At 40.2% G+C, this 20,879-nt stretch overlaps 1 protein-coding gene across 3 annotated transcripts in view; it reads left to right on the top strand.

The window, feature by feature from the left end:
- The first annotated feature begins 5,908 nt into the window (after positions 1-5,908).
- Positions 5,909-20,879, top strand: part of AFF1 (ALF transcription elongation factor 1) — a 168,134-nt gene continuing 153,163 nt past the window's right edge. For all 3 annotated transcript variants that reach the window (XM_072622540.1, XM_072622538.1, XM_072622537.1), the window contains exons 1-2: positions 5,909-6,058; positions 13,244-13,317. In XM_072622540.1, the coding sequence (XP_072478641.1) occupies positions 13,280-13,317 (38 nt within the window). In that variant the 5' untranslated portion in view covers positions 5,909-6,058; positions 13,244-13,279. The remainder of the gene's footprint in view (positions 6,059-13,243; positions 13,318-20,879) is intronic.

The raw sequence follows: 20,879 nt of genomic DNA, 5'->3' as shown, positions 1-20,879 counted from the left end.
TTACTTGTGATGATAATCTATGAGTATCCCATTTCATTCCAGTTCCAAATCTCAAACACCAGACTGGTCTGAATCAGTAAATATCTGCTGATAAGTATCTGCTATATTAATAACTGAGATCTTAAAGTACAGCAAACTTTTCTTTTTCATTCCTGTAGCCTTAGACTTTTGCAAATAATCCCACCAAAAGGGGAAATTATTCATAGTGCCTGAAATAACAGAAACTTAAAACCAATAAACATTTTCAATATCAAAAACTAGCAATTTTGGGCCAATACATTGGAAAAACCTTCTTATCCCATGGACCCCACAGGCTTCCTATCCTACCCTACTTATTTCTTACTTAGATTTACCTTCTCCACTCTTAGTTATCTAATGAGTTATTTCAATATACACAGTGTGGAGAGATGGGAGTTAGGAGGAAAGACATCGGTTGAGTGAAGAGACAATGAAAAGAGGAGTAACAAGAGTGTTAAATCCCAAATCCTTAATATATCTCTAATGTTCCTTGCCAACATTCAGAGGCAAGAGAGGATGGAATATCATAACATTTCTTTATATTCATGCTCTTTGTAACAATGTAAATGGCATGGTGGTAAAGTGAGCTCAAACTGGGTGAGTTTCCAACAGTCAGTTTTCCCTTTTCTCCATTTCCTGACTGGGAAATTACACAGTCATTAAGTACATCCTGCCTTTAGGTTTAGGATTAGTTTGTGTACCACGTGAAAGGTCCTCATAGGCTTACAGCCTCTTCTTGCAGCATGCCGAAGGATTTTGGGAGACCTGTGAAAAAATGTTGGGCAGGCCTGATTTATACCTATGCTTTTAAGCATTTTTAATAGGAATGAAGATTTTATTTTGTCAAAAGCTTTTTCACATCGATTGATGTTATCATAGGATCGTTGTTGTTTTTTGTTATTGATCTAATCAAATATGTTAATAGTTTTCCGTATATTTAACAGTCCTTCATTCCTGCTATAAATCCCACTTGGTCACAATGTTTATAATCTTTGTGATAGATTGCTGTAGTCTCCTAGCTAATATTTTATTTAGGATTTTTACACCAAAACTGGGCTATTATTTTCTTTCTGTGTTCTTGCTGTTCTTGGTTTAGGTATCAACACCATGTTTGTTTCATAAAAAGAGTATGCTAGAACTCCTTCTTTGCCTATTATTCCAAATAATTTATTTAATATTGGAATTAATTGATCCACAAATGTTTGGTAGATTTCATTTGCAAATCCATTCTAATCCTTTTTTTCTTAGATAGCTTATTCCTGGACTATTCAATTTCTTTTTCTAAAATAGGACTCTTTAGATATATTATTTCCTCTTCTGTTGATCTGAACAGTTTATATTTTTGTTAAGTGTCTTTCCACTTAACTGGGCAAAATAATTAATTTCATCTTCATCCTTTTCATTTTGGATACTAATGATTTCATTTTCTACTCTCTTCATAATATTTATATTAATCAGTGGTTCATCTATTTTATTGGTTTTTCTCATAAAACCAGCCTCTAGTTTTGCTTTTTAATTCAGTGGTTTTCTTTTCAATTTGATTAATCTCACTTTTAATTTTCAGGATTTCCAATTTAGTGTTTAATTGGGGATTTTTGATTTGTTCTTTTTCTGTTTTTTTTAAATTGCATACCCAGTTTATTGATTTGTTCTTTATTTTATTGATGTAAGCATTTAGAAATATATGTTCTCCTCTGATCATTGCTTTTGTTGCATCCCATAAGTTTTCGCATATTGTCTCATTATCATCATTCTCTTTAATAAAATTATATGTTGTTTCTATGATTTGTTATTTGACCCAGCCATTCTTTATGATTAGATTCTTTAGTCTCCAATTGATTTTTAGTCTGTTTACATGGTCCTGAATTAAATGTAATTTCAGTTACATTATCTGAAAAGGATACATTTAATATTTCTGCTTTTTTGCATTTGACTAAAAGGGTTTTATGCCGTGATACATGACTAATATGTTTTATGTCCTTCTGCTTTCAGCTTGATGCAGAAACCTGTAGGTTTTTGGTGGTTCCAACATGGTGTGATCCAGGGACACGTCTGGTCACTAAGGAAAAACATCTGCTTTTTCCTTAAATAGGGCCCCTGTTCCCTGGTGACTGTGACCACTCCTCTAAGAGCTGGAATTGCAATCTATAACTGGAAATGGGTATCTGAGCTGCCAAATGTCAACTGATCCTGTTTCCAGTTCTAGTACAAGACTTCCTGGATTCTCTTTCTGACCAGGTGTTCTATTGTCCTCATCATCCATGAACACTGTTCTGGCCCATAGCCAGTGCCACTGGCCATCCCTGTGTCCACAGTTTCCTCTTTCTGTCCTCCTAACCTTCCCTGGGCTTGAAAAATGACTCACTGTGACTTTTTCTTGACTTTCCCGCTCAGCCAAGGTGTTTTCTGTGGTCATTTTCCAGGTCAAGTTTTAGAGGTAGTCTGGCAGTTGGGACCTTTCACCCTGCCATCTTGTCTGCCCTACTACATATATATTCTGTCCTCTTTTCTATATATAGTATTTCTTTTGGTGATCTCATCAAGTCTTCACGGTTTCAATTATCATCTCTAGGCAGATGATTACCAAATCTATTTAGCCAATTCTAATCATTCTGCTGACTCCTAGCCTTGCATCTCCAACGACCAATTAGACATCTTGAATTGAACGTCCTGTAGATACTCAACAAGAGCCAAACGGAATTAATTATCTTTCCCCTAAGCACCCTCCCTTTGGAACTTCCCTGTTGGTGTCAAGGGTAAAGTCTCTCTTAAGAACTCTGAAATTAATTGTGTGACATGGGAGACACTGGCACAGGACCACTCAGTATGGCATGCCCACATCAGAGAAGGTGCTGTGCTGTATGAGCAAAGCAGAATTGAAACAGCTCAAAGGAAACATAGGATGCACAGATTCAGAGAATCCACCCCAAATGTCTGACTTATGGTAGAGCATTCCAAGCTTATATTGGTCTGATACACCACAGTTTGACACATTTTAAACTTGTCTCTAACCTAGCAGTCCTCTTTGAGAACAAAGGACAGCAACCGACCAACCAACCAAGGGTACCACCATTCTTCCAGATCCCCAGATGACACACTCTCTATAACATCCTTGACTCCTTTCTTGGCAAGACCTGTCTATTTTGCCTTTGCAATATCTCTTAAATAAGTCCCTCTGCTTCCCCTGATACTGCTCTTGGGTGGGCCCTTTTCACTGTATGGCAAGACTACTACAACGGTCTGCTGAATGATCTCCTTGCTACAAGTGTCTCCCCACACCAGTTCATCCTCTTCTCTGCTATCAAAGTGATCCTCCTAAAGCTCAGATCTGACCAAGGCAACTCCTTACTCAATAAACTCCAGTGGCTCTCCTCTACCTCCAGAATCAAAGATAAAACCCTCTGGTGTTTAAAACTTTTATAAACTATGCCCCTCTTTCCAATCTTATTATACCTTATGTCTATGCCCCTGCATGCTCTTCAATCTAGACATACTGCTCTCTTTGTTATTCTCTAACAAGACACTCCATCTCCAGACTCTGGGCATTTCCATTGACTGTATCTCTTGCCTGGAACACTCTCCCTCCATATTTCTACTTTCTGAATTTCCTTGCTTCTTTTAAATTCTTTTAAATCCCAGCTAAAACCCACCTTCTACAGGAAACCTTTCCAAATTCTCCTTAATTCTAGGGTCTTCCCTCTACTGATTACTGCCCATTTATCTGGGCCATCACCAGTCATTCTGCCTTGTTTTCTACTGGAATCCAAGCACTCTGGAGGAGTGAAGCCAATGATTTTGCACAGCTCTGCCTTACTTGAATTTAATTTACTGGCAAGTTAGGAAATCACCTTCCTGACATCATTGGTCCTTTTCAAAGACGATGAACAACAATCTAATTTATCCTTTTTATAGTTGCTTTTACACTTTATGCTGTATAGAGTGTATTTCTACATAGTTGTTTGTATATTGTCTCTTCCTTCAGACCAGGGATGGGGAACCTTTGGCCTCAAGGTCACGTGACCCTCTCAGTCCTCAAGCGCAGCCCTTAGACTGAATTCAAATTTCACAGGACAAATCCTCTTAAAAGAAGAATTTGTTCTGGGAAGTTTGGTCAGTCCAAGGGCTGCGCTTGAGGACTTAGAGAGCCACATGTGGCTTCAAGGCCACAGGTTTCCCATCCCTGTATTAGACTATGAGAGCAGAGATTGTCTTTTGCTTTTCTTCGTATTAAAAAAAAAAAGATTGATTATTACATTTCAAAATGGTGTTAAAAAAATAAAATTTGGCTTTGGGCTTAATTTTAGTTTAAACAAAACAATTCTTTGCCCTACACATTGACACTAGGCTGGATGGTTATGGTTATGGCTGATATTGTGACCACTCTGTTTTATCTTTTTATGTTATCCTTCCAACGTTTTTTTTTCTTTTTCTATAAATTAAAACCACTTCTGTGCCCACTGCATTTGGAACATTGTATCCCTTCTGTTTCCCTAAGAGATTCCTCTGCTCTGTTACATATGTTCTGAACTGGGTCCAGGCCTGGGGGACACTACCTTCCAATGAGGGAGGAGGTAGTAGGTATAAGGCTCCTTTAAGTCTTCTGCTCCCAGAACAATTAACAATAGCTTAGGTTAATGGAGCATACTTAAAAGTAGAGGTGGGATTGAGTAAAAAGGTACTAAATGTGGTAGAAAGTAATCAAGCATAGGATAAGTACTTACTTCTTAAACTCAAAATAAATGCTAATCAACACAAAAGACTCACAACACCCATGAATATAAAATCTTAAACAAGAACTCAGTAATATAACTTTTATGTATTATTATACTCTCCCAGGAGGCTGATATTCTAACTTCAAACTACGTAGTTTGCAGAATGTCATATCAGACGTTTTCCATTTCACCTTGGCTCTGCACTGTCCATACAACTCCTACTCCATGTTTTCTGGTTAAATGCACTAGTAGTCAGTGCCAGCTTTTTGTTGGTAATAGTCTATTGAAATAGTTGAAAAGGACTCCTGCCTAAGCTGGCAGCCAGCTTTGACTAAAAAAATATCCAAGCGCTCTGGGTCATAAACCTGGACATATTCATCTCATTTATTTATCAAAGATAAGGAGAAGCAGCCCAAGACTCTGGCTCAGGCTTGCCTCATCATGGCAGGTACTTTAAGCATGGAGCGTGGGGGGTGGGAAGGGGAAAAGGATAGTGTAGGTTACAGTTGTCATGGTGTGGGGGAAGGACCAAAGGACAGTTTAGCGTTTGCTTGGGGGGGGGGGGGGGGAGGGTTGCCCTTTTTCAAATTTTTCCCGTATTCCAATCGCTTTCCATTCTGACCCATCACGTGGCCAGAAGTCATTAGGGAATTGATTAGTCATTCCCAAACTGCCCAAACTGGGAATCTTCTGGTGCTACCCCTTGTTAACACTTATAAAAAAAATAATTTCTGATACATTTGCTTTAGCATCACTTTAAATAGATTTCTCCCCTTTCCTATGTGATAAAGATTATTTAGAAAAGAAAAAAAGCCCAATTCAGTCAACCAATCAGCGCATCCATGGTGTCTGATAATGCATGCAACACTCCTCACCCACTGACCTCCTCTCCTGACTGCAAAGATGGGAGGTTCATTTTCACCACATTTTCCCTATGGCCAAACAGCAATCTCCTTTAGACTTTGGCCCTTTCTGGTTGGACTTGGCAGACGGGCAGGAGTGCTCTTGACCATTCGGGTGGAGGGAAAGGAGGGACCTGGAGCATCTGGGGGTGGGTGGGTGGGGGGGGTAGGATGAGGGGAAGGGAGGGCGGGGCCAGTGCGGGGCAGGCCCTCCTCCAGGGAAGGGCGGGGTTTGGGGAGCTCGGGGCGTTCTCCGCTGGCTTTTCGGGCCCTTTTGGCTTCAGGACTCGCTCCTTGCATCAGCTGAAGCGAGAAGCCTCCGGCCGAGCCAGCATCTCTGCTGCTTCTCCCCTTCGGACTTAACCCCGTCTAGGGAGTTGGGAGTGGGGGGCACTAAAGGGAGCCCGACTGCCGCTAAAGTCGAAGGTAAGCTCTGTGCCCCTCCTGGGGCTTGTCACCTAGCCCCACCACCTTCCTCCGCCTCGGGCTGGAGAGCACAATGTGTCATCTTTCCAGCGCTTTGCGGACCAGGGGGTGGGGAGGTCGAATAAAATCCTGGGAGGAAAAAGCCAGCGAAACAGCTGGGGGTGGGGGCAGGAGACCAGCAAACCTTAATTTGTATTCTCTCAGTTTTTACTGTGAGAGATTGTGATTGGGCGCAGAAGTTTATGGTGGAAAAAAGGATAAAACTCTTTGGTGGGATGGGAAGCTACACTTCTGGCTTTCTCCTTTTTTCCCTTTCCAGCTTTTTCCTATCCCCAATCTCCTTTTCTCGTCCTTTATCCCTTCCTCAGACCCCTCTAGTGAAAACAAACTGGCCAAGAAATGCATTCATCTAAATGGATCATGCTGGAGGCATTGGGAATGGAGGGCAAGTTTCCTGTCGGGGGAGAGGCGGAGGCTAGGAAAGGAGCTGAGAAAAGTTTGCATTACCTGCGAGACTCGGCTCTCCTACAAATCTCCTGGAGTCAGGTGAACTCAGAGGAGATCTCAGAGGGGAGAATTAATTGATCACTTTTTGTGTGTACTTAAATACAAGGTGAAAAAAAAAAACCAGTATACTGATTGGACTTAGTTGTATAACTAGCGCTCGACTACCTACCTACAGACATACATGTTGTGTGTGTACATCCATATTCACATTTATATGTATTTCACTGCTTAAATATATGTCTTTCCTTTCCAACTCCTCTCATACTAGAAGTATTCAGCATTAGCCTTGGTAGTCCCTCCAAAATCCTCTTTTGTTTTGCTTTGGTTTTTCATTTTTATTTCTTTTATTTTTAATTCAGGAAACAAAACAGATTTCCATAATCCCTCAATGCTGATCTACTCCTTGGTTGACCTCAGCCACGCAGAGTTAGTTGGTCGTACCCTTGACCTTCCCATCCCACAAAAATGTACTGCCACTTTTATAAATTTTGAAATTCTTTTATCTGATCATAATGTGTCCCACCAACTGTCATTTCCTCACCCTTAAACGCGTATATTCCCCCATTTTCGAAATTTGACTTAATGTACTAGTTGCTTTTCCTGTCTTCCTTCCTAGTTATTGAATCTTCCCCTCTTTTTTCTCTCAAATAAAATTTCCATTCCTCTCTTCCCTTCAACTTGTTTTGTTTATACATTTTCATTTTCTCTTGTCTTTTTTCTAAAAAGCATTTCTTTGTCTCATTCTCTTCATTATTTATCTTCCCTTTCTGTCTACTCTAAACTTTTATTTTTTGACTTATGGCCCATATCATTACCTCAACTTTAAGTGAATACCTGAAAAAGCCAAGGTTTCCCATTGCATCCTGGGCTGTCTCCAGACATCCTGATGAGTATCTGGTCACTGGATCCAGATGGCTCAGGAGAGAGAGTGAGCCTGGTGACCTTGCGCAGCCCTCCCTCACTCAAAACAAAGTCAAGTGCAAGTCATGTCATCATTTCTCTGATGTCATGGTCCTCTTAAAAAACGACGTACACAACCACAACAACATCACATGGCCCATATACGTATACTCCTACCGCCTTCACTTCAATTCATGTGCTGCAGAAGGAAGTTAGAGAAGAATCACCCAACCGTGCTCATCTCTACATGTTTTTGTGACATAATCTCAACTGGCCCCTCACTGAAGTAAGGTCATTCTGCACCTCTTAATCAGTTCACTATCCTGCTCCCTACACTGCCTTTTCCAAATCTTTTCATTCCTCCTTAGGTTTCCCATGTTACTCTCTATCCCACCCTTTCAGCTGAGAATCTTGTCTCATGTTTCATTTGCTGGGTGTTCCCTTTTTTCCTTATCTCATATCACTCAGATATTTATCTCCTTATCTAGAATATCTTTCTTACTAAGGCACACCACTCCTCAAGGACAAATTATCTCATTCAGTCCTATCTTTTTTGACACACTGACCCCTCTTACAATCATCACTCTCTTTAATCTCTCCTTATTTGCTATCTATTACAAACACACTCTGCCATAGATGAACTCTGTGACCTTCACCAGCCTTTCACCTCCCTCTCTGGATCTCAGTTACATCATCTCCAAAATGGAGATGGGAGGATGCACTAGATTGCTTTTAAGATTCTTTCCAGCTCCACTTCTATGCTCTTATCTGAAGTCTCAATATCTATTTTCAGTCTGATTACACAAAGTTAAAAAGCCTTGAAGTTCTGTCTCCCAGACTCACCAAGAACTTCCTCAGGATTCCATTTATGAAAGCAATAGCAGCAATGATTAACGAGCATTTATTAAGTACTTACTATGTGCTGGGTGCTAAGGACTGGAAATCTGAAGACAGAAGGAACCCTCAAGGAGCCTACATTGAAATGGGGAGGAGGATGTAAAGTCAAGAAGCAATTAAAATCAAAATGGTAACAAAAATATAGCTAGAAAAGCCTCAAGTATACAGAACATCTATTATTTCATAGCGTATATGGTCACAGATGGTGTTCTCTCTCTGTATGTAAATATATATGTATGTAAAGACAGAAACACATATACTATATATAGCATACGCACACACACACATATATGTATACACACTACAGATAAAAATTAGTCTGGCAAATTATGTTTTAAAGCAACAAGCAGAATTTCAGAGAATAGCAAGGAGAAGGAAGAAAGTTGTCTTAAATGAACAATGCAGAGAAATAGAAGACAATAGAATGGGAAAAACAAGAGATTAGAAATCAAGAAAATTAGAGCCATCGAGGAAACAATTCATGCAAAAATGGGCATGATAAAAGACAAAAATGGTAGAGATTTAATAGAAGTAGAAGAGATTTCCAGGTGGCAAGAATACACAGAAGAAACTGCACGAAAAAGATTGCAATAACTCTGATAACCACAGTGGTATCTCATTACTGATCTGGAGTCAGACATCCTGGAGAGTAAAGTCAAGTGGGCCTTAGGAAGCATTACTAACAATGAGGCTGTTGGAGGCAATGGAATGCCGGCTGCACTATTTTAGGATGATGCTGTTAAAGTGCTGCACTCAATATGGCAGCAAATTTGGACAACACAACAGTAGCTACTAGATTGGAGAAGATCAGTTTGCATACCTAAAGAAGGGCAATGTCAAAAAATGCTCAAATTACTAAACAGTTACATTCATTTCACATATCAACTTAAGATTCTGCGAGCTGTGGGGATGGGTGGGGAGGGAAGAAGGAAGAGAGGTTGGAACTGAAAGTTTTAGGAACAACTGTTGAGTATTGTTCTTGCATACAACTGGGAAATAAGAAATATAGGTAATGGGGTATAGAAATTTATCTTGCCCTACTGGACAAAAGAGAAGATGGGGAAAGGGAAGGGAGGGATGTTAGAAAGGAGGGCAGATTGATGGTAGGGGTGATTAGAATGCTCGGAGTTTTGGGGTGGGGGAGGGGAGAGATGGGGAGAAAATGTGGAACTCAAAATTTTATGGAAATGAATGTTGAAAACTTAAATAAATTAATTTAAAAAAAAGATTCTGCAAGCTAGCTTTCAGCAACATGTGAACCGAGAATTCCCAGAAGTGCAGGCTGGTTTTCAAAGAGGCAGAGGAACTAGAGACCAAATTGCCAACATTTGCTGGAGTTTGGAGGAAACGAGTTACAGAAAAACATCTCCTTCTGCTTCATTGACTACATTAAAGCCTTTAACTGTGTAGATCACAACAAAATATGGCAAGTCCTCAAGGATATGGGAGTCCCATTCATCTTACATGTATCCTGAGAAACCTGTATTTGGGCCAAGAAGCAACAGTTAGAACCAAACTTTGAATAACTTATTGGTTTAAGACTGGGAAAGGGATAGAATAAGGCAGTACATGGTCACCTTATTTATAGGAAATGCCAAGCTGAATGAATCAAAACCAGAGTTAAAGTTGCTGGGGAAAACATCAACAATCTCAGTCATGCAGACCACTGCACTTTCATTGCAGAAAGTAAAGACTTAAAAAGACTTTTGATGAGGGTGAAAGAGAAGAGTATAAAAGTTGGCTTGAAGTTTAACATAAAAAAACTAAGATCTTTTATACCCTGAAGATCTAACTTATTCTATATTTAACTCCCGCTGTTTGACCTCCCTGAAATAACTCAATTAAAGCAAAATCCTCGTAGCCACTTCCATATTTACAAACTCTCAAAATTCCTTTAATGATAATGCTCCATCTTTCCCTATTCTTATGACTCTAAACACTGATTTTTATCCTCACTCTGGCCTTTGTCCCTCAGTTCTTTCCCAAGCCATCACTGCTCTACCTACCCCTTCTTCCCTTCCCTATCTGCATTTCCCGGGGAGTTGAGCCAACTACCTTCTCTAGAACTATTTCTCCTGCTGCTGCACAAAACTTATGGAGAGATATAAAGTCTCCGGTCACTACTGTGTAACTATCTAAGAAACTCAAGTAATATTTCCTTCACAAATTTGTGTGCTAATGCCAAAGGTCATCACTGATATTGGCTCGTGGCCTATGGTTCCTTTCATTATAATATAGTTTATTTGTTTCTTCTTTTTTAATTTGCTGAATGTTTTTGCTTTGTCTGATAGTGTGAAGGCAACTCCTGATTTTGGGGATTCATTTGATCCAAAGGAAACTTTTTTTTCCCCATCTCTTCAGTTTATTTTGTATAAGTCTTTGTTTAAAAAATTGGTTTTTTGGTAAGCCAGAGATTGTAGGATTTTGTTTTATCCAATCTTTCACTCTTATTTTATTGGATTGTTTCATCCATTCACATTTAAAGTTATAAGAGTTAAGTTTATATTTTCCTCTTCAAAGTTGTTTTTTTCCCCCCCGAATTAGGCTTTTTCTCCTTCTTCTGCTGTAAACATAGTATTATGTTCCTCCAATTACTTTAGTATTTTTTTAAGGTATCCTCTATATTTTAAGGTGGCTCCCTCTCTCCCCGCCCCAGCTTCTTCTTGTTTGTTATTCCTTTAGGATTTTGTGTTTTTATTCTCGTCTTCGTTTATCTGGCTATGTATTTCCTCCTCCTCTCTTTTTCTTTCTTTCCCTTCAGCTAGTCCTGTTCATTATATTTTAAATTTCATTTTTGCATCCCGTTCCAAGAAGGATTTCTCTTACTTTCTTTATTTTCCATGTTCTCATTCTGTTTACTCTAGACCCTCATTCTCTAATTCATGAGCCCTATAATCTTCTGGTCTCTCTCTTTTCTTTTTATTCTATATATAGTCAGAGCTTTCAAGGTATCCATTCTAGACCCAGCCCTCTAGGTGCTTTCTTGTCAGTGCCTTGTAGGGCTTATCCCATGGATTTCCTTTTTATTGTGCCTTGCTCTCAGAATAATGCCAGTTATTGCAAATTATCAGAGAGCACACTGCCCTATGGTAGGGGTCTTCTACCCTCAATCTGTACCCAATCTTTTTGGTTCCATTTTTTTTCCATTTGCCTGGAAATTGCTTCTCTGTATCTGTGTTCTCCAATTACTCCAGGTGCTAGTCAGCCTCCTTGGGTTCCATCTCCTCCCTTCCAGGACAAGTACATTTTTCAGGCACCAAATCCCCCAGACCTTATCCAGTGTAAGACCTTTACTCCCTTCACTTGTAAGAGCATTAATCAGTGGAACCCCCTCCTACCTCCAAAGTATGGCCTCTGTCCTTTCTCCCCTTTTCAGTCTTTCCCTCTTCCTCCTCATCTGCTCCCTTGTAGGGGCTTTCTTTCTGAGACCACGAACCCTTGATTTGACCTCTGTGCATTATTCACTCCCCTTTATCTTTATTTGTCCCCTCTTCCCCTTTCCTGTATGTTGTAATATAGTCTCATAAAAGAAGCATGATTCCTCCAAGTTCTGTCCATAATGCCCCTGTGATTCCAGATGGCTCTCCAAAATGGCTGGATCAGTTCAAAGTTCCACCAATAGTAATTTAGTGTCCCAATTTTTCCACATCCCCTCCAGCTTTTGTTACTTTCCCTTTCAATCATTTTAGCCAATCTGATAGGTATAAAATGATATCTCAAGGTTGTTTTAATTTGCATTTCTTTAATCAATAATGATTTAGAGCATTTTTTTATGACTGTAAATTGTTTTTATTTCTTCATTGGAAAACTGCCATTTCATCTCCTTTGACCATTTATCAATTGGGCATCTTTTTTTTTTCCTATTCTAGAATGTTATGAAAATGTTTTGTTTTATATCTTAACGTTAGGATAAAATAAAATTTAAAAAAGAAAAATAAAGAAAAGTTTCTTACTGGTCTTTCTATTTTCATTCTGGTGTTCTTACTGATGTATATTCATTCCTCCTGTAATTCTGTTGTTGGGGTCTTCAAGAGCAAATCATTTCTTCACTTCTGGTTTTCCTTCTAAAAGTGTTGCAAGCACTTCTTTATTATTGAATGTCCATCTTTTGTCTTGTATGGTTAACATTAGATGCGCAATATTTGTTACTCTGGGCTGCATCCTGAGCTTTACCGCTCTTAGGAACACGTGCTTTCCTCCTTTTTCTAGTGGGTATAGAATAGTCTTGTAGTACTCAATTGTCCTGTCAGGCTAAATTGCGCTCCCACCTCTTATGGGAAGCCTTCTCTGATTGTCTTGCTTATTAGGGTCCTCTTCAATTAATATGAATTTATCTTTCTGTTTACATATTGTATTCCCTCAGTAGGAGAGAAGCTCTTTGAAGAAAAGACTGCTTTTTTTTGTTGTTGGGTGTTTTGGTTTTTTTTTTTTTTTTTGTCTTAGTAGGCGCTATGGCAGGGATGGGGCCACATGTGGTCCTTGGGTGCATCCTTTTGACTGACTCCAAGTTTTACAGAACAAATCCTTTTATTAAGGGGATTTGTTCTATGAAGTTTGGATTCAGTTCAAGGGCTGCACTTGAGGACCTAGTGGTCCTGCTCTATGGGGTAGAGTGGCTAGAATATAGTTTTTGGCAAGGTTTTCCTAGGGTATTTCTTAGGGCCCATGGTTACGTGATGTCATTCATTCCACAAATATTTGTTGATCATCTACTCACAATGGGAGGTATATGGGAAAGGGTAGATAGACACATGGATAAGTTTTCATATTCTGTATGTAAGATCTATTTGGACCTATGAGTTAAAGTTCGATATTATGGATTTTACATCTATGTTCAGGTATTTTGTAAATTACAGTTTAAAATCTTTTTCTTTCTTCCAGATGTGCATATTTCCCTCTTTCCATTGACTGGTCATAATGGAATCCAAGGATAGAATTAGTAGCAGTGGCAATGGGTAAGAATGGCATTTGAATCAGTCGGGGTAAGAATTTGATCTTATTAAATATAATGACTTTTTATGTAGTCAGAATGACTGTTGAAAAATCTTTACAATTGCACATAAAGTAAATATGTAATGCCTTTTTTTGGTTGGAGGTGGGGAGAAGTACTAGACCTTGGACTTGTTTGGAGTAGGAAATCATCTTTGCCAATGCAGCTCATCCTTTGTTCTACAATTTATAACACTGTATAACCTCCACCCAGCCTCGTCAGTGCCCTACTCTAAAGTCAGCCACTCTTTCCACTGCACTCTCTGAAATGCCTGTTCCATCGGTAACAAACAACTTTTAATTTCAAACCTTTCCTTTCTTGTTCCCTCCATCTTCTTCTACCTATTTGAAACCTGGCTCTCTCCTGATAATACAGCTTCCTTGGCCACTTTTTCCAGAACTGGCTGTATTTTTATTCATACTCCCTCACTCACTTGTCATTGTAAGGGATTTGAAATACTCCTAACCCAGTGACAATTCCAGGCTTTCCCTCTACCACCATCATTTAGTAACCGCTTCTTTGAGGTACACTTGAGCCATATATATAATACTCAATCAAGATTTTGGTGGCTGTTATCTACTGGCTTCCCTTGACTTGGTCAGATTAAAATTGAGGCAAACTGAGGCACAAAATTCTGAGCACATTAGTTTATTGATAAGTGTAGAAGTTACCAACAAAATGAATTTCAGCTCCTCAGTCAGACAAAGGATCATGAGGTAGTGCTTACTAACTTTCATATAGTTTTGGAAGAGGTACATAGGGTATTAAGGGAAGCCTAGTACTCTGGTGTGAGGGCTGCTGAGGTCTTTTCAGGGTTGCTTTCCTCCACTGATGTCCACCTGCCACCCAACTCTTACCTGCGACTCCAAGAAGGTGTACCCTGGTAAAACTATTTTGGCAGACCAGCTTAAACAGGTTGAGGGTAACAGAGCTCAAACTTATTGAAGAATTAGGGGGGTGTTCTCCCTAAGCATGTGAAGATTTTCCCTGTGGAATAGGTACATGTGAATACTTTGTTCCAATGATCCATGAAGGTGATAGAAGAAGGTGCTGTGTGATGCTCAGAGCTTGGTGAGACATCAAAGTCATCCACTACATCGTGGCAGTCATCTTGACTTTGTCTTGCCACCAAACTGTGATGACTCTGGAAGAGAAAGTGAGAGTGATGACTTCACATAACTCTGCCTTACTTAAATCCAATTTATGTGCAAGTCAAGACATAACCCATACCATTTTACCATTATTATCTACCTTGAAGTCCTATGGCAACAGGCAGGTGATGAAGCAGCAGGTGAGGATACACTGAGAGCCACAGTCACAACCCTGCACACAAGTGGCCCAGGCCATAGGGTTGTCTTGTTGGATGGAAGCATCAGTGGGATTCAGCAGCCTCCTGGGTGTCTGAGCAGCCTTTTTTGAGTACTGTGCTGCTCACCTCCTGATGTGAGGAAAGGCCACTTATAGTTAGAGGGCGTGATTTGGAAGAGGATCCAGCAAAGAAGACAGGAGGAGAGATCAGATAGATATGAGGAAAAGCAGGAGAGAATGGTGTCCCAAAAATGGTGTCACCTGGTATCAAGGAGAGTGATCATTAATGTCAAAGGCTCAGAGATGTCAAGGAGAATGAGGAATGAGAAAAGGCCATTGGATTTGGAGAGAGCAGCTTTGGTGGAATGATAATGTTGGAAGTCAGATTGTAAGGGGTTAAGAAGAGAGCAAGAGGAAAGAAAGTGGAGGCAGAGATTGTATATACATAGCCTTTTTGAGGAGTTTAACTGCATAGCAGAAAAGAGATACAGGAAGATAGTAGGGATGGAAAAATCAATTGAGGATTTTTTTCAGGATAGGGGAGACATGGGTATGTTTGCAGGCATTAGGAAAGGAACCAGTGGAAAGGGAAGGATTGAAAATAAGTAAAGAATGGGGATTACAGAGTGGTGGGCAATTGCTTGGAAAAGATGCGATAAAATGTGTTCCCTTGAGGTTAGCTTTTGATAAACCTACTTCATCATGTGAGACAGAAGTAAAGGAGGAAAGAGTACCAGAAGCCATCTAGGTGGAAATGAAGAGGAGGGGAGAAGAAGGAATTCATGGTGAATAGTATCAATTTTGTCTGCAAAATATGAGCCAAAGTTCTCAGCTTAGAGTGTTGGGGAAAGAGGAGCCGCATTCTGCAGGAATCTCAAACTCAATGTGTCCAAATCTGAACTCAAGATCTCTTCTCCCCATCCCCCCACCCCAGGACTTCCCTATTTAAGAATTCCTCTGTTTCTCTTGTGGGCTTTGCCATCCATCTAGTTAACACAGACATTTCATTCCTTAACTCTTCCTCATCGCACAGTCTTGTCATTTCTACCTCTACAAAATCTCCAGCATCTATCCCTTCTTCTCCACTTACAAAACCACTCTTCTATTTCACACTCTCATCATAGGTGATTTAGACTTCTGCCTCAGGTCTCTACTCTCTACACTACAGCGGCCAAAGTGATTTTCCTAAAGAACAGGTCTAACTATGACTGTCTCCTTACCAACTAAACTGCAGTGGTTCTCTGATACTTCTAGAATTAAACATTGGCTCCTCCATTTCACTTGGAAACCCTTTATGACTTGGCCCTGACCCACCTTCCCAATTTTTATTATATATTACTGCCCTCCCACAGTCTTCTGTCCCATCAGACTGACTTCTTTGCTGTTTCTGATGCTCCATCTTCCATCTCTGAGCCTTGGTGTTGGCTGTCTCCCATGACCTTTCACTTTCCTTCTAGGATTTCTAGTTTCCTATGAAATTGCTCGTGATATTTACTACTTGAAGCCTTTCCCGATTCCCTCTTCCCAATGCCTTCTGCTCTTTTCTCTCTTCCCCCTCAAAAAATTATCTCATTTATTTTGAATCTAACTCATGACACTTACTTTTTTGTGTAATCTTTACTTCAGTAGAATTTAAATGCTTGCTAACTGGATTATGAATCCCTTTTAGTTGTATCTGCGATATCTGAGGAGTTGAGGAAACCAATGTGATGTCTTTTGGAAAAAGGATTATCTGTGAAACTTCAATACACATTGTGATTCTGTATTGGATTCCAATGGCTAAACGCATTTGTTTTATGACTTTCCTGATATTTTAATGGTCAGATGGTTTTCTATTGTTCAAGTAGTCTTAAATAATTATTGATAAAGGGATGGGGATCTGTTGGTTTAAGAGACCCTCTAAAGCATTATTTGGTTGTATTAAATAACAATTTTTATTTAATCAGTCAGAAAACATAGAAGAATCTTGTATTCTGTAGTTTAATTCCCTGGTGGTAAAGATATGGTTCATTATGAAATATCAGTTGAGAAAGCCTGCTTGTTAATTATTAAAAATAATTAATGCTTTAGTTGGGGATGTCGGTGATGCATATGGAAATGTTTGCGTGAAATTTTTTTCATGCATTTTTTACATACACATATACATACATATATACATACACACACACACATCTCTTTGTCTCTGTCTCGGTCTCCCTTTGGGGAAGTAGGTGTTTAGGTCAACAGCTACTGATTTTCTTTCCATTGTAATAAGGTTGGAGATTTTTTTTCTGCCTTTTCAAATGACACCTTAATGCCCCCACATTTGTGTTGTATGATCTAATCCAGTTCCTTAATTCTGTTTTTTAGAGTGTTAATTTCTTCAGTATTTTTTGTGCCTCCTTTACCAAGATCTGTCAGGTATAACTGCTGAGCCACTCACAGTGATATGTGAAAGATTAAAGGATATAGGAGAGGTATCCCAAAATTGGAGAAGGGCAGATGTTCGAGTTTAAAAAAAAAAGGGGTAGTAAAGAGGATAGCTCTGTAGACTGGCTAGAGAGTTTGACTTTGATTCTTTGGAAAACTCTAGAAAGGATCATTAAAGAGATCTGGCAAACATCTAGAAAGGGAAGGTGTAATTACCAGCCTAGCTTCATCGGGGACAGATCATGCTAAAACAACCTCTTTTCCCTTTTTGACAGAATTGCTAAACTAGTAAAATGAGACGGATATTTTGGATATAGCTTACCTGGATTTTTACCAAAACATTTGCTGAAGTGTATCATACTAGTCCTGTGGAAGAGATGGAAAGATGTGAACTGGATGATGTTATAATCAGATAGCTTCACATCTGGCTGGATGCCCAGATTCAAAAAGTGGTTGTTAATGGTCTGTATCCTCACCTCACTTCAGAGTGGCAGAGGGCTCTGGTGGAGCACCCCAGGGATCTGTTTGGAGCATTGCTGTTTAACATTTTTGTCAGGAATATAGTAGATATGCTTAGCAAATTTTTAGGTAATGCAAAACTAGGAGAGACAACTGACACTGGTTGGAGGATCCACAAAGATTTTTGACAGGCATTGGCTGAATCTAATTAAAGATGAAATTCAGTATGGATAAAAGTAAAATCTTGCACTTGGATACCAGATATCTACTCTACAAACTATTCTTGTTGTTTGACCTTGGTTCTTAAAGAGCAGCATGACATTGGGAAGGTGATGCCATGACATGCAAGTGAAGTGGATTTAAGTGAGGGAGGACTGGGCAAGGTCACCAGCCTCCCTTTTTCCTGCAGAGCCATCTGGATTCAGTGGCAAGATATGGGTCAGGATGACTGGAGATGACCTCGGATGCAGTGGGGAGACATTAGCCTTTTTAAGCTAAGGTCTTTTCCAGTTCTCACTTTGACTGAGGCAATGTCCATTCAGTGATTAAGGCTGGTTGAGAAATGAGCCAAGGAAGGGCCCCTTGTAGTGGGGGAAGGCATGGATAACAGTCTTTGTTCTGGGGTTTTTAAAGCATTGCAAATCAGAATATGAGTCAGCAGGATGATGTGGCAGCCAAAACATCTAATGTAATCTTGGGCTGCATTAGAAAGGGGAAGAGTGGCCAGGAATAGGGAGGTGATAATCCCACTGTATTTTGCCCTTGTCAGAACTCATTGGGAATACTGTGTTCATTTCTGATTGATAAGCTGGAGAGTGTCCAGAAGGGGATGACCAAGATGAGGAAAGGGCCTTGAGGCCATGACACAGGAAATTGGATGGGAAGAACTTGATATGTTTAGCCTGCAGAAGAGATTGGGGATGATAACTGTTTTAACGTATTTGGAAGGCTGTCATGTGGAGGAATTGAACTTGTTCTGTTTGACTCCAGGATGCAGAACAAGGTAGAAGTATTAAAAGACTCCAATTTAATCTCCATGTCGGGAAAAGCTTCCTAAAGTTTGAGCCATCCAAATGTGGGAGTGGGCTACCTCTCAAAGTGTAAACTGACTTTGCTTAGAGCACTCCAAGCAGAGGTTGAATGACACTTGTGGGATATGTCATGGGGGGCATTGTTTTTTGTTTTTTTATAGAGATGCTGAAATTCCTTCCAGTTTAAATGCTATGATTCTAAAATGGTATAGGGTATTCAGTTACCAAAGGTAGAGGTGTTTGTTAGGAAGACCTTTCACGGTCTGTGAAAATAACCTGGTGTTCACCACTAAAAGAAAGATTAGAATTTAGTAGTTTCATTAGAAACGTAAACGTCTTTAACGTTTAGATTTTTTGCTTTTGTATCCTTAGTTAACATTCTAACGCATACAACTGTACATATTGGCACCAATGCCTAAAAAATACTCATTATGAATTATGAGATTATGAATTATCACCTAGTCTTGGTCTGTAGGTCTGGAGATAGGCATGGGGAATATTCTGAACTTTGAATTATGGGATGGGAATTAGGAAGGTTTCTCCTGTTTCCCAGATGACTACATGGGTAGCCAGGAAAGCTAAAGCAACTCCACTTTTATCTTCGGTTTTGCTCCTGACCCTGTCTGTATTACAATCCCCACCCTGTCTATGATCTCCTTAGTACTAAAGGCCTTTCCTGTTAACCATCCTATAGCAGGCCCCATCCAATTGAGGGATACTACATCCCTTATTTCTCCCCTGCAAGCCCCCAGCAACAGGCCTTGTCCAATGCTCAGGTACCCCATACCCAATTTACCTCCTGCCTAAGTTTTGTGCTTTTGTTTCTTTGGCTAGTCTCTGTCTGTGTGAGCTGGCTGGGGGCTGGGGGCTCCCTCCCCTTTGGTTCCTGAATTTTTATTTTGGGTTTGGGTGTGATCTTGGTGCTGGTTTCTGGTTTGTTTTAGCACCTACAATTTTATCCACAGCCCTGTCTTGGAGAGTGGGATTTGGAGTCAGAATACCTGGGTTCTGTTCTCTGCCCGCTACTTAGTGTTGGTTTTGAACGTGTTACATTCCTTACCCTCTCTGGGCCTATTTTTCCTTATCTGTAAAGTGAAAGGGTGGGATGGGATTGCTTCAGAGGTCTTTTGTATCTGTGCTAGAAATGCCATGATTCAGCTAAATAGTGCAATGGAAAGAGTGCTGGGTGTGTGTTCCTCCGTTGCCCGAAAAAGACCATGCTATCAAAGAAATGATGACATGACTTGCACTTGACTTTGTTTTAAATGAGGGAGGGCTGTGCAGGTCACCAACCTCACTTCTCCTCCAGAACCATCTGAACCCAGTGACCAGATATTCATCAGGATGACTGGAGATGACCCAGAATGAGGCAATTGGGGTTAAGTGACTTGCCCAAGGTCACACAGCTAGTGAGTGTCAAGTGTCTGAGGTGAGATTTGAACTCAGGTCCTCCTGGCTCCTGCGCTGGTGCTCTATCCACTGTACCACCTACCTGGGCCTGGAGTCAGAAAGACCCAAGTTCAAATTTGGCCTCAGGCACTTACTAGCTGTGTGACTTTGGGCAAGTCAATTGACCTCTTTTTGCCTTAATCACTGGAGAAGGAAATGGCCAACCACTCTACTTCAGAATTCTTGCCAAGAAAACCCTGTGGACATTATGTTCCGTAAGACTTGGAATTTAGTTTCTTAGGTTGTACTATGTTCTTTAAACTACTTTGTGGGATGTCTCTTACTTCCTCTGATGAGGTACAGGCTCTAGAAACCCCCTTTGTACTCACTTTGAATTTTCATACTTGATATGGCATTCCCCTGAGGCTATAATCCCCTCAACTGGCCTTTGATTATTCCTCTGCCCACTTCTCTGTTACCCTTAACCTAGACCAGGCCCCCCTTGGATTGCCTCTAGCTACTTTCCCATCCTAGATCCTATCAAAATCCCATTCTCTTGGTTCCTGGCCTCCTACCTCTTGTCACCCCCGCCCCCCTCCCCCCAGCCACTCCCATCAAGATCCTCCCTAGATCTTTCATTCCATCACCCTAGACTACTTGGCCAACCCTAGATCCCTCCCATAGTCTTTCTGTATGTAAGATCCATCTCCATGAAGAGGACATCCATGAAGGTGTTCACATTCAGTCTAGCTACTTACATTACAAATGCTCAGATTCCTTAAGAGTCTAGCCAGTGCTGAGATTTCATAAGAGTCTGTCCAATATGGTAGATATTTAATAAGCTGTTTTTCTTTGGTTGAAAGAAGGCTTGGGTCAAATTCATTCGATCAGGACTCAATGTCACTATTTTGCTGACCCAGCACCCCTAAAC

The sequence above is a fragment of the Notamacropus eugenii genome, chromosome 7 (genome assembly GCF_028372415.1).
Source record: "Notamacropus eugenii isolate mMacEug1 chromosome 7, mMacEug1.pri_v2, whole genome shotgun sequence".
Classification (NCBI taxonomy): Eukaryota; Metazoa; Chordata; class Mammalia; order Diprotodontia; family Macropodidae; genus Notamacropus; species Notamacropus eugenii.
Note: the sequence above shows the minus strand (reverse complement) of the source record. Positions and strands in the feature narration are given on the sequence as shown.